The 14674-nt window shown below is 37.4% G+C and overlaps 1 protein-coding gene across 5 annotated transcripts in view; it reads right to left on the bottom strand.

Annotated features, from left to right (window-relative positions):
- Positions 1-497: 497 nt before the first annotated feature.
- LOC111148019 (catenin alpha 2) overlaps positions 498-14674 on the bottom strand; it is a 1008661-nt gene continuing 994484 nt past the window's right edge. For 4 of the 5 annotated variants that reach the window (XM_022504359.1, XM_022504361.1, XM_022504358.1 and 1 more), the window contains one exon: positions 532-819. In XM_022504359.1, coding sequence (XP_022360067.1) covers positions 532-819 — 288 coding nt within the window. Of the gene's footprint in view, positions 820-14674 lie in introns of all 5 variants that reach the window. The other variant, XM_022504362.1, reaches the window with a different exon arrangement.

Raw genomic sequence — 14674 nt, 5'->3', positions numbered from 1 at the left:
AGTTTTCTCCTTAGTAAAAAATCCACTTAATATCATGGATATGACTTCAAAGTTAAATTGTTCAATTTGTGGGCCACACACTTCAGCGTATTGGCTAGTACATTTTTGCACTGAAACAGAAGCAATACAAGCTTTATGTTCTACCATTACACTTCCAGATTTTTCACTTATTAAGATACCTGCCAACCTAATGATTCTTGCATGCATTAGAGTTTGCTTTTGTAAAATTAAGTTTATTTTCCCCATCCCTCCCACTCCCATAAACATTGCGATGCGAACTCTTTGCCCAATTTTATGAGAATGTTGCAAAGGACAGTTCTGTACCACCTCAGGACAGGAATTCCCTGTTCCCTCCCCAGCTACTGATGCATCAGTAGTATTGATCACATCTCATCTCACATGCAAACAGACACTGCTCCCTTAATTTCCCCATGCCAGAGGCATACGAGTCGGCAGGTATGCATACAAAAATGAATTAAAAAGAAAAGGAAAAAAAAAAAAAAAAAAGCTTTCTTATTAAAGCCTATCGTCCTAGAATGAATCCATTGCTTTGAATTCACTTAAAGCCTGTACAGGCGAAATGTGTTTCTTCTGGGAACCTCGTCTAACTCGTGTCTGGAATTCTTCAGGCTTTTCTCTCTTCACAAGGGGCTTCTTCTCTGGGGCCTTCATCTTCCAAGACACAACTGGTGAGTTGACAGCTGCTGTTCCATAGACCTTCTGGTATTTGGTTGAGGCCACATAGGATGCTTTCACCGTGAGGACAACAGCATTCATCAGGTTTTTAGCTGCCTGGATGAGTGATGTGGCACTGTCCAGCTAGAGCAGGAGGAGGAGAGAGATACACCTGGGTTAGTCACAGCACAGCATTCACAAGATGGTCGTGTAACTTCACAGTTCAAACAGTGTTGTGCAAAAAAAGAGCAAATTTATTATATGATAATGTGAACGAGTTACATAGCAGTCACTCTCTTCTATCCTTAATCCCAAGGTAAAAATAAAAAAAAAAAAAAGAAGATACACTAAGGCATAGCTTTCTAAAACTCTAATACTTTTAAAGACCAAGCTCTTTTTAGCATGTAAGGGTTCCAATGTAACACAAGTTTTCCAAAGTGGAACATCTCATGTTGTTACATTAGGCTGTTTGGTAAGGCTGAGAATAACTCAATGCTTAAAAGCCATTTGGCAGGCACTGTACAATAAAAAAGTACAGAGTTATATCTCAATTTTACAGCTCTACTCCTGGAAATATAGACAGTTTCTCCATCCTGAGCTCAGGTATGATAGGAATGCAGGCAGCTAAGCAGAGAAACACACCTATGGTGCACTGCCTTTTACTGAGGTGTTCATTGGACTTGAATATCTATTTAACTATTCTCAGGTCTTAAATATACTTCTTACAAAAATAAGAATTATGTCAGGCTCTTGTAGATCAGAGAGCATTCAGTGAGACCCCCATATCCACATGTTAATGAACTACTGATTTCTTATTATGTGGCAAACACTATTTTAAGAACTTTGTATTTCTCCATTTAACTCACAAGCACCCCAGGAGGTAGCTATTATTGTCACTGCATTTTATGATGAGAAAACTGGTGCTTTATATAGATTAAGGGATGAAATCCTTAAAGACTGTATCATACTGCCCCACTGTTAGTGGTAGGATACTCATATTGGTAGGATACTGTAGGATACTGGTAGGATAGCTAAAATACTGTAACAAGTCACAATTTACCGTAGGTTTAGAAGCTCATCCTTAGACTCTAAAGCCAGGGGTGTTTTTAGTTCACTTTTTTTTTTTCCCCCGCTTTTAACCCAGTTTGACAGTGTGGTGTATACTGCTTATGAAACCATTCAATATCTGTTTCAACCTGCTCCACTTCCTGGACTATAGATGCTTGGAAAGTTCAAAACTGCTTTTCCCAGACTCCCTTTCAGCCAGGATTCCACAAGTGACCCTAGTAAAAGGAAAGAATTAACAGCTGACTGCAAATATTACTCTAGCCTCTTGGGTGCTTGAGCATAGTCTGATTATTCATCAAACTTCTTATAATATCAGCTAAGGAACTAAATACATTGCAGTTCAATAAGGAATTCAAGAATGTTTCTCATTGTTGAGATTGATGGACTCTAGCTGCATTCATGAATGGGAGTTAGATATACACCTTCCGGGTGAAAGGAGATTAGCAAAGTTTTTAAACTAAGGTACCCCAAAACCCTGCAGCTGCCCGATGTGATGTGGCTTGCCCTCACTTTAACTTCTTGCCATTTTTTGTGACCAAAGGGTGTCCCAAACAATGATGGGGCACATCAGAAATTACATCTAAGGTCTCTGTGATGATGTTCAGGCTGTTCTCTGTTACACATACTTCATTAGAGCTAAATAAATGAGATGCTAAATTTAAAAAATTATGACAAATGAGTTCTCAGTTCTCCCACCTCCAGAAAAGCTCATAAAGTCAGATCATTGGGGTAAACAATGGACAATGCTTTCTATATATGAATTCCTTGCAATATCATAGCATTGAGGCCTCACTATTTAAAAAATAGATTGAAGGGCAGTATTACATTGACTCCATAATAACAGAGAAGCAAACAGATTTGTGGATTAGAGCCATGATTCAGCAAATAGATAATTAACTGTTTTCTGAATTAAATCAACCAGATGTATAGAGTAACTACTTTACCACTTTTATTACACTGTACAAGGTGCACATATACCAAAATAACTGCTTAACCCATAATGTTTAATTGGTAGAGCACAAATTTTGAAATCTAGCTACAGAAAAGCAAATTCTAGATTATTCATGTTAATAGAAGAAAAGCCAAGCATGGATTAGTATAGTGATTCTCATAGTCTATGAACTAGCAGTATCAGTATCACCTGGGAACCTGTTAGAAATGCAATTTTTTAAGGCTACTATCAAACTTCCTGAATCAAAAATTTGTAATCCAGGGGGTGCTGATGCATGCTAGAGATTGAGAACCACTGGATTAATGAAACCCAAGGACTATCTCAAGGTTTATTTCATTTAAGGATTTCAGAACGTTGATCATACATGAGTTTGGCAGCATCAGGGCCAGTTATCTGGCTAAATTTCACTTTTACATCTTTTCTATTATACCCCCAGGTATAATAATTACAGAGAAAGAAAATGTTGGGACGATGGGGTCAGTCATGTTTTCTTTAGAAGCTAGATATCATAGCCCTTGGCCAATCGACAGTTCCCTGTAAGTCTGTCAGGTTTCAAAAATAAGAAATATTCATTCACAAAGTGAGTTAATTCTGTTGTGTATCATAGGTAAAGAGGGGAGAAGGGTATCAGGGACAGTTCTGTGGATTTGCTTATGGGAAATAGAATTAGTAGAAGTAGAATAAGACAAGATGCATTTATTGCATTATTAAATGATTCTCTGAAAGCAAATCTTGGGAGAATTAAGTGGATCCAAGGAGAAGAATTACAAGTAATTTGGAAACTTTTACCACAGATTCCATTTTCAGATAGATGGTGTCTAATTCTGCAGCAAAAATATGATAGCCTGTCTCTTCTTCAGAACCCCTTTGCTCTCCCAGCCTGATGCAGGAATCCTGTGAATAAACCTAATACATTGGTTGAAAGTGAGACAGCTCTGAAATATAAAGCCAATGATTTCATTCAAGGTACCTGGTAAGGCAGATATGAATTTGTGGCAAGGTGTAAAGCTAGCAGGTAAGGAACCTGGCCAACTAAACCTGAACCAGTATACTGCTAGACAATATGCCCAATCTAAAATTAAAAGAAATTTGACTTTTTCTGAAAACTTGAATTCCCAAAGAATAACTTTTGCCATTCCTCTAGATCCATTTTAATGATTTAGATCATTGCTGCCACAATCAGAATTTCTTTTATTTAAAAATGGATCTCCTTTATGTTTGTCTGAAATAGCACAGAGGCCTGGCATGTTTAGTTAAAGATTCACTCCTAAAGAAAATACACTGTGTTGCCTGGGTGGTTCAGTTGGTAAAGCGTCTGCTTTTGGGTCAGGTCAGAGTCCCAGAAGCCCCACATTGGCTCCCTGCTCAGTGTGAAGCCTGCTTCTCCTGCTCACCCGGCTTGTGCTCTCTCTGTCAAATAAATAAATAAAAATCTCAAAAAAGAAAAAATACACTAAAAAGACTAAGGTACATGGCAAGAAGATCTTTTCATACAAGGTTTAGGAAAACCTATTTATGACAATTTCAGACAAGATATGTAAATGTATATGTACAAATGAAGTCCTAATAACCAATAATTGAGTACTTAGGAGGTGCTTAGGAATTGCCTTTGCCCTTTTAATTAAATTGCATGGTTTAGGCTCCAAAAATCCTTGAACTTAGGTAACAGAACTTGCGTCTGAAGTAATGGGCAAAAGTAGGGATCAGGACTTGTACTGTTTTTCTCCAAAGACTACCATCTGAACCACTCTTTAATCTCTGGGGTCTTGTTTTTCAGTGACTACCTATCATTCAGAATGAACCTATCTCAATGTTTAACTCTGTTTGAGTAGACGCCTGTCCTTAAACTTGGTACCATTGTATACGTATCACGACTGAGTTTGATGAGAGCCACCATTTCATCTCTGACTCTTAGTGTTGTCTTTAGAGCCTGAATTCTTTGTAACTAGATGTCCTAGCCTCAGGTGTGTTCCTACCCCATGCACAGCCCTTCTTAGTCCTTTTTGGCTTGGATTCACCCTTATGGGAGCAGTGACTAGAATCTGATCCCTGCAGATTTCTCTTGTACTTGTTCAGCTTCTCTGGAGCACATTCACTACACAGCTATAATGACTGGTTGTGCCCTTAGGTGGGCTCGGCTCCTTTAGTGCTCTAAGCTTTTATCAGGGCTGGTGTTCTTAGCTTTCTAACAGCCACAAAGTAGACTGTATTTCTGCCCTTCCTCCAGCTAGCCTGTATATGCACTGACTAAACTGGGAGTAGAAAGAAACTTGGATCTTTTCCTGCTTAAGGGCCTTTTAATTCCTTCCGGACATTTATTCAGTCCCTGGATCTAGTCTAAGTGCCCCAATTTTTAGTTAATTTAAAAAAAAAAAAAGAGCCTACATTTAGCAAATGCTACCATGTGTCAGTCTCTGCATTAACCCCCCAGTTTCCTTTCTTTCATTCAATCTCACAACCATGCCTGAGACAGGTAATGCTATTCTGTCCACTTGGGACAAAGAAGGGCTATGCAGCTTGTTAAATATCACATCGCAGGTATATGATGAAGCCAAGACTTAAACCCAGGCAGCCTAACTCCAGTGTCCATGGACTAACCCTTACTTGATGCCACTTCCCAGAGCCATGCACGGCAGATGAAGCCACAGCCCATTATCTAACAAACTATGCTAGACTAATTAATTCTCCCTATTTCATTTCATAGGTGTCTGCTGTCCCTAACCACAGAAATCAGGCTTCTCCTAATTCTGTCACTATTTTTTTTAAATATCAAAGTACTATTTTTAAAAGGTAGCAGATGTTTCCTCACATCTTGTTCTGTTACAATCCATGAAAAGCAAATAAGGGTGGGAGAGCTGTTTCATAGTGATTTCTAGAGGGTTTTTCTGGCTCTTTTACTGCCTCTGTACTAGTCTTTTCTTCTTAACCTCACTCAAATCCTGATTTCTCTTTCCCATCCTCATTTTGTGTTTTGAATGGAGAACCATTAGAGTTGACACTGCTGAATTGTGATTCTCCCATTAATTGGTAATTGTGCAAATTCCTTATGTCAAAGATGAAGATTGTCATCAAAAGTGCATAAAATGACTCTTAAAATTTACAGGATCATTTGGATTCTGAAACCCCATGTCATAAGTTTTACACTATTTCATGAACATGGGGATTACCTTGCAAAAGGTGTTCAGTTTCAATAGAAACGGACTTTGACACAAATATAACTGCACGATTCAATCAAATTCTCAAATGAAAGTGTACCCATATTTCTGGAAATGCTCAAATCTCATAGACTCTTTTGGTCTTCTACCTACAATGATTCATCCAGGTATTTCTTCAGAAACTTACTACTTTGTACCAACCACCATGTTTGTGTTGGGTACACATATACAGACACAAACTATAAGGTCTTATGCTGCTAATTTGTTTAGTAGGATGTAAGGTACTAACAAAACAAGCAATATAGGACCTACCTTGAGTCAGGTAGGAATAGGGTAGGAAGAAAAAGCATCATGGAGGGAGTAATAGTCCAAACTCACTTTAATGAATGAAGTAGGCATTATTGCTGACTAAATGGCTGAATGATAAAAAAGGACAAAGTTGGAATTCCTAGCTAGTATAGCTGGGTATAAATTGATACTCTTAACCCAGATGATGGCAATTAGGGGAAAATGGAGTTGCTACAATATTGAGTTTAACTCTGAACATTCTGAACTTGAGGTATCTGTGTTACATGTCAGTAAAGTTATCAAAGGGGCAACTGAAATGATGGAAATGAAACTCTGGGGGCCAGTTTTAAGAAACCACATATTTTGCTTATATTGGTTTTCCCAGTTATTTCATGAACAGTGTTCTACAGATTATAGGTATCTATGTTAATTTCTGATTTCTCCTTCCCTTCATATTCCTTATTTAGTGCTTTCACAAAGAGAATAAAATGCTAAATGCATATTTTCTCTGGTCAAAAGGTTCAATAGATCTACTAAAATTTTTCTCAGCATTATACTTTGAGGATCAAAATCAGTATTTCAATAATCTAAGGCATAACACCACCAAGAAGTATCTTAACTATTTCTTTGACAACCAAGGCTATTTTCTGTTATGTAATTAGCAATCCTTCACCCTTGAAAATAATGGTGAACTTTCTGGGACCACTTGGCAATAAAACAAATGGACTTAACAGCTTAGACTTAACAGCTACCTTTAAACACACACACACACACACACACACACACACGGCATTGTCAATAGTGCAAAGTAATATTAAAGAGGTGGAGGGAAACACACTGGATTAAGTATCTGGGACACAGTGAATGTCTTAAGATATATAATTACAGAAGAAAATTTGGGTTACATTGTGTGTTCTACATTAATACACTTTAAGATAGAGAGATAGAAATATAACTTGGAAACAAATCTATTTTCAAAAAAGCTGATTTTTACTAAAAAATAATAAACCATAAATGGTAGTTCACAGAAATCTCCAGTACAAAGCTATCTGTCCTTGGATTAAAAATAATGTAAATGGCATGGGACTACTAGCTAAACTAAATAGATTAAAATAAAACAAATTCATTTCAATGTAATTTTGATGAATAAAAACGGGAGTTTTACTTAGTTACCTCAAAAAACTTAAAAAGGCCTGAGGGTTGGGACCCGTCCCCTTTGGATCCTAGGTTATTTTATTTTAATTTTCTCAAGTTAGAGCTGATAGTGGTCTAAAAGGGCTCTGCAATTCAGCCTCTTGCAAGATCTTTTAGTGGGAATAATTTAGTATTTCATGTCTAACAAGTATTCTAATGGGGCTATTCTATACATATTCGGGTCTGGGTTAGGGTTTTGCAGGGAGGAAGTTGTAATGGGAGAACTGACAATAAGTTGAAAGTAAACACCTTGAGAAAGCTGCAATCTTTCCACTGAAGCTGGTCATCTATTTATATTTAAACAGTTATCTCCCCAAAAGAAGTAACAAATTGCTTGCAGGAGAGAGAGAGAGAAAAAAAAAAGAAGAAAGAAAGAAACCGTTGGTACAAGTCAGCTTTGCTGTTAATGAATGGGAGGTTAGAAACCCAGAGCACTGGAGCCTATTATCCACGAAGAAGAACATTTCATGTTTTAAAAATCCATGAGGCTTTGAAAAGATATTTGATCTCCTTAGAAACTGTGATACATTTGAAATACCTTGCAATACCTGCCTACTTCTTCCATAGTCTATATCAATAGCACTTTTTTAAAAGCTCTAGCAAGTCCAGGGTAACAAATAACTCAAGCAAACAAAGACATGGTGAAAAGGTTCAGCCTAACTGAATCTTTCCCTACTTTATGGATGTTTACACATTTGCAAATAAGAGAATTCCTTTGTGGTAAGCCCTCATTTCAGTTAGTCCACTCATTCTTCATCAAACAACAATGTAGTGAGTTAGCAAAAACGCATTCCTTCTGGATAATAGGGTAGAAATCTTCCACTCATCTTTATGGTGGCCTTGGCTGGCATTAATCAATCACAGCACTTTGCTCCCTCCAAAGCTGTTGAAGGGCATGGAAACAGAAACGTCTTTAGCTCCTTTCTCCAAGAGGTCACATTTTGACAGATGTGTCATCTACTATATCTCTACCTCTGTATTTAAATGGACTTAATACCTGACGTTTTTGTTTCTACCAGTCAGATTGCTGACAAGTATGATGCTGTATTTACTCTTGTTCCTATAGCTGATACCATAATTGGGGTTGTTTAATTAAGAAATCATTAAACAGAAGACATAAATATTAAAGGAAGTTCAAAGTATATGGGGGATTAAGTCAGGTGATAAAAATTAGCTGACTATATTAACAAGTAGGATGTCTGAATTGAAATGACCATCACAGGTATGCTGCAGTTGTTGTTAAAAAAAAGAAAACTGCATTAAATCTGGTAACATTAGAACATGCAACAATCCTCCATAAATGACAGCTGACATACTATAGGATAGCTCCTGAAGAGTTGGCTTAATCCCAGGGGTATTCCCATTTCACTTTGGTATCTTGAAAAGCAAATGTTTTATAACTTTAAGTAGTGGATGAATTACAACAAAGGGGAGGATAAGAGGTCTGTTATTCTTTTCTGCAGGGCTACCTTGAGTGACGCCAGGGAAGCAGCTGGTGCTCTTCCAATGCTGAAGGCCAGTTGTTAGGAAATCTGTATATAATGGCTCAAGATGAAGTTGACAAAGGCCTTAGCAGAAAAGCACTGCCATCTAAAAAGAAAAAAAAAATCTCCACAGCTTTGCTGAGAAATTTACCAATTGGCACTCAGGTAGCTTTTTCAATGGGACAAATTCTTGTCTTTGTTTTTAATTCATTTAGGTAGGTAGTAGCGCTTCATAGTCAGCCAGTCCACTGATTAACTGTCTTCATTTGCATTTTTTCAATTATAGGTAAGAAACCTTGGGGACTCCCATGAAGGCTTAATTACAGTCAACAAATTTCCTAAATATGGCTTAGAGCCATTTTTTCTCACTATTAAAGGCAGAACAGTTTTTGCTCAACCCAAAACAAGGCATTATTGCTAACCTTGGAATCCCAAGGAGAAGTGGGAATATCAAGAGGTGTTGGCCCTTGGAAAGTTAGGAACAGACATGTCTGTTTGTCTAGAACTCCCTAACTCCTCTTTCTATATTTCTTCTTTCCCATACCCTTCCTTTTTTAATCCTTCAAGATTTCCTGACCCAGAGGCTTTCTCTATTGTTTTCCCATAACAACAGAACTAGAGGCAACAGTGGTACCAATGGATTTTTAGGCACCCATCATGACTGGGAGATATTCCTGGATACAAAGCCAATCTTTACATCATATAAATATACCATGCATTGATTGTTGATGTTGTCATCTGTAATAATGAGCATGTCCTCACCATCCAAGGTTCATACCATGTAGTAACTCTTCAAAGGGCTAAAGCTCCTTTTGACTTTCCCTAGAGGAGAGCCAGCTAGCAGAAAATCACTACCTTTGATCGATATTCCAGTATTATTATTAGTGGGAGACAAATCTCTGACAAGCCTTTGTCCAAGACTTGGTCCAAGATAAGAAAATTATCTTCATAAGATGGGTGAGCCACCAAAGGACTCCATTCTATCAGAAGTGCCTAACTTTGTATGGGTGTTGGATCTGCTGATACATGATGAAGGCGATTTAACGCCTCATAAAATGTCACCTAGGCTCCACCATGTAAAGTGCAACCATTAAGAAAGGAGTAGACAAGAACAAGGACCAAAAAGTTTAGATATTGGAGGACTGTGCCTGGCAAGTGAGCATATTCAGAAGGTTCTGGATTATTCTTTTCTTTTACTTCTTTTCACATTCAACTACTAGGAATCGTGTTACATGGCATTATTCATATAGTAGAGAAAGGAAATTCTTATCTAGCTCATGACCCTCTTCTTATCAGGGGTGGAAAGAGCTGGTTGAAGCCTCTATTGCTACCTGAGTTCTGAAGAGGCTCCTTTCCTGGGAGGGTTTGTTGCCTCTCCTCAGGATCCCTTTCCCAATGCATTCTTACATATCATGCACTGCCTCCTGCTCTCCCTCTTGCCCCCTCTTCCTATTTTTTCCTCTCTTATAGTGAATGAAAGCATGTGCTCTACAATTCCATCCCTGCTTGGATTAATCACTGGCTATGTGATTTTGAGAGAGCTACTTAACCTAGTTCTACCTCATAATCTTGAAAGTGCTCATTTCATTTTTACTTTAAGTATTAAGTATTAAATGAGATAGTGCCCTCAAAGCTGAGTGCCTGGCAAATGATAGGCCCTTAACAAATTTTAAGCTTTTATTATTACTGTGATCCATGTTTCCTTAAATCACCATTTGAGTCCAAAAGGGTCTTTTAAACTTATATTTCTTTTTTTTTCCTTTTAATTTTTTCAGTGTTCCAAGATTCATTGTTTATGCACCACACCCAGTGCTCCATGCAATACTTGCCCTCCATGATACCCACCACCAGACTCACCCAATTCCTGACTCCCTTCCTCTCCAAAACCCTCAGTTTGTTTCCCAGAGTCCACAGTATCTTATGGTTCATCTCTCCCTCCAATTTCCCCCAAATTACTTTTCCTCTCCCTCCCAATGTCCTCTAAAACACATGGTTGTTGTTTTTTTTAATCGATTTTTTATTTATTTTCAGCATAACAGTATTCATTGTTTTTGTACCACACCCAGTGCTCCATGCAGTCCGTGCCCTAATACCCACCACCTGGTTCCCCCAACCTCCCACCACCCCCCACCTCTTCAAACCCTTCAGATTGTTTTTCAGAGTCCATAGTCTCTCATTGTTTACCTCCCCTTCCAATTTCCCTCAACTCCCTTCTCCTAACTCCCCATGTCCTCCATGCTATTTGTTATGTTCCACAAGTAAGTGAAACCATATGATAATTGACTCTCTCTGCTTGACTTATTTCACTCAGCATAATCTCTTCCAGTCCCGTCCATGTTGCTACAAAAGTTGGGTATTCATCCTTTCTGATGGAGGCACAATACTCCATAGTGTATGTGGACCACATCTTCCTTATCCATTTGTCTGTTGAAGGGCATCTTGGTTCTTTCCACAGTTTGGCAACCGTGGCCATTGCTGCTATAAACATTGGGGTACAGATGGCCCTTCTTTTCACTACATCTGTATCTTTGCCTGTATATTATAGTTTTTTTTTTGTCTAAGGAGGCTCCATGCCCATCATGGAGCTCAACATGGGGCATGAACTCACAACCCTGAGATCAAGAGCTGAACGCCTGACTGAGCTACCCAGGTACCCCAATGCCTGTAGATCATAGTTTTAATATGATAGGGATAAAGGCATGGAGAAATTCACAGGGGCAATAGAAAAGCATCAAAAATTAGTATATTTTCTTACACTACTGAATTCTTCGGAAAGAGGAAATTTGAGATCATGATTCACTACAAAAAAGCATGGGGGTTTTATGCAGATGTATGGTACCCATAGTATCTATGAAGATTTGGGGCTTAACTGGGGCTGGAGAGAACAGTATAAAATAAAAATGGCCATAGTAAGAGATAGATTATTTAATTTATGAAAGTGAGGTTTAAACCTCTACCTTGAGAGGCAGCAAAATAAATAGTATAAAATTTTTTACCTGGCCACTTATAGGGCCTAAAATTCCAAAAATTCAGGCTCTTCATTTTGGTTACTATATTATTTCTTACTAAAACACAAATTATGCTATGGTGAAAGTGTAACTTTTTAAATTCATTCACTTAAAAAATGGAACCCCTTCACGAAAATAAAAAACACAAGAAATAATTACAGGTGAAAATGTGGAGAAAAAGTAATCCTCATCCACTATGGAAAAATAGAACTACCATATGATCCAGTAATCCTACTATTAATTCAAAAGATTCTAATGCTAAGTGAAATTAGACAAATACCACATAATTTCACTCATAAGTGGAAGAAACAAAACACGTGATCAAAGAGAAACAAAACAAAAAGACTCCTAGAGAACAAACTGGCGAATGCCAGAGGGGCACTGAGTGCAAGGATGAGTGAAATAGATGAAGGGGATTGAGGGGTACTTATCATGGGGTGTATTGAGTAACATGTAGAATTAATTCATTATATTGCACACCTGAAACTAATAACAATTATATTGAATACGGAAAAAAAAAAAAAAATGGAGCCCCTTCTGGCCTAGTGAAGATCAACCTCTGAAGCCTGGTGCTTCATCTCCATCAAAAAAACACAAATAACTGGGTTCCCTAGACTTGTTTTCTACAGTTTTAAATCTCTTTTCCTACAGAATGGGCTACTTTTAATCTTTAGTCCACTGGACCTAGCATCTGCCATCTCTACTTAAGACTGGCCTATCTCATCATCTAAATCCAGCAAAACTCTGACTGTTGGATCTAGACTTTCTCTAGGGGTACTTTAAATTCCCATCCAACAAGCTTCCAAGAACAGGAGCAAACAAACCTCCTACCTTTGGTTGGAGTGTGCTCACATTATCAAGCAAATAAGTTAGCAAAGGGCAGGTTTTGAGAATAGAGCTTCTTATGAAAAAAAAAAAAAAAGTCTGGAATGATTAAAAGACAAAATCTAATCTAGGAGAAGGACAGTGTCTGAGCTGTGGCCTAGAAAGGCCAGGAGATAACAAGAAGTAGTACAGGTACAAAACAACACAATGGGATACCTCAAGATCGGCCCTACTTGTCAATGCTCCAAGTCTCTTCCAAAACCAATAGAGCAAGGATGGCTGTTGTGTATCACATTTGCTGCCATGTAGTAGGTATGACCAGTCTTATAGACCTTTGTCTTAGACATGGTCTCAGAATTCTCAACGCATAACCCAATCAATCACTAGCAATTGATGACAATAATCAAGATGAAACCCATTTTAAAAAAAAAAGGCATAACTAGAAGAAAACTTATGAAAGAAAAACATTTCATGAGTAAAAGAAAATATATACTAAAGGCAGTAGGCAAACACTCTAAAAGACAAAAGTAGTAAAATCAGGATCTTAAATTAGTTAAGGGGGCTCAGAAAAACATGTAAAATGTGCATGGTGGAGTAAAAATAAAGTTTTTTTCGAAAGTGTCTGAACTTTAATGACCATCAATAGGGTTGCTATATATTTAGGATTTTATATATGAAGCTCAGGGTAATTAAAAACCTATAATAAAGTCAAACATAACACTAGAGAAAATCGTCAATTACAAAGAAAGAAAGAAAACAGCCAAAAAACAATGAGCAAAATGGCAATCAGTACATGACTATCAATAACTATTTAAATGTAAATGATCTAAATTCTCCAATCAAAAGACATAATGTGATCAGAAAAATAAAAAGTACCCACCTCGATGCTGCCTAGAGATACTGACTGCAGACCTAAAGACACACACAAAATGGAAATGAAGAGATGGAAAAAGATATTCCATGTAAATGGAACAAAAAAAAAACCCAATAAAGCAATATATATCATACAAAATAGACTAAAATGAGAGACAAAGAGGGCATTCCACAATGATAAAGGTTCAGTGAAACAAGAGAATATAACAATTACAAACATCCATGCACCCAACATTGGAACATATAATACATAAGGCAGATATTAACAGACATAAATAATAATAAATGTGGGGGATTTAAACACTCTACTTAAATCAGTGGATAGATCATCCAGGAAGAAAATCAGTAAGGACACAGTGTCTTTGAATGACACATCACACCAGTTTAATACACCAGATATATACAGAACCCTCCATCCAAAACTAATACACCTTGTTCTCAAGTGCACATGGAACATTCTCCAGGATAGCTAACATATTATTTCCCAAAATAAGTGTCAGTAAATTCAAGAAGACTGAAATCCTTTCCTGCATCTTTTCCAACCACAAAGGTTTGAAACTAGAAATCAATTACAAAAAAAAAAAAATAGGAAAAAAACCAAACACATGGAGGCTAAACAGTGTGGTACTAACAACCAACATGTTGACAAATTTATTAAATATGAAAGGAAAAAGAGATGGAGAAAAATGAAAATAGTCTGATGTCAATGAGACAGCAAAAGCAGTTCTAAGAGGAAATCTACAGCAATGCAGGACTACCTTGAGGAACAAGAGCAATCTCATGTAAATAATCTAATCTTACACCTACAAGAACTAAAAAAAAAGTAAGAATAAACCCCAAAGTTAGTAGAAGGAAGGAAAGAGGGGTGCCTGGATGGCTCAGTTGGTTAACCATTTGAGGACCTTCTGCTTGGGTCCTGGGATTGAGCCCCACATAGGGCTCCCTGCTCAGTGAGATCCTGTTTCTTCCTTTCCCTCTCCTGCTCTCAATATAAAAAAAAGTATAATAATCATCATAATAATAATGTATATAGTCTTCTAAAACTGAGCCAGGAGGAAATAGATCATATGAACAGTAATGAAATTGGATTGGCAATCAAAAATTCCCAATAAACAAAATTCCAGGAATAGATGGATTTACAGATGAATTCCA

This window comes from Enhydra lutris, unplaced genomic scaffold, assembly GCF_002288905.1.
Source record: "Enhydra lutris kenyoni isolate GAN:26980312 unplaced genomic scaffold, ASM228890v2 scaffoldscaffold18, whole genome shotgun sequence".
NCBI classification, from domain to species: domain Eukaryota; kingdom Metazoa; phylum Chordata; class Mammalia; order Carnivora; family Mustelidae; genus Enhydra; species Enhydra lutris.
The sequence above is the reverse complement of the archived record's forward strand: the minus strand, read 5'-3'. Positions and strand labels throughout refer to the sequence as shown.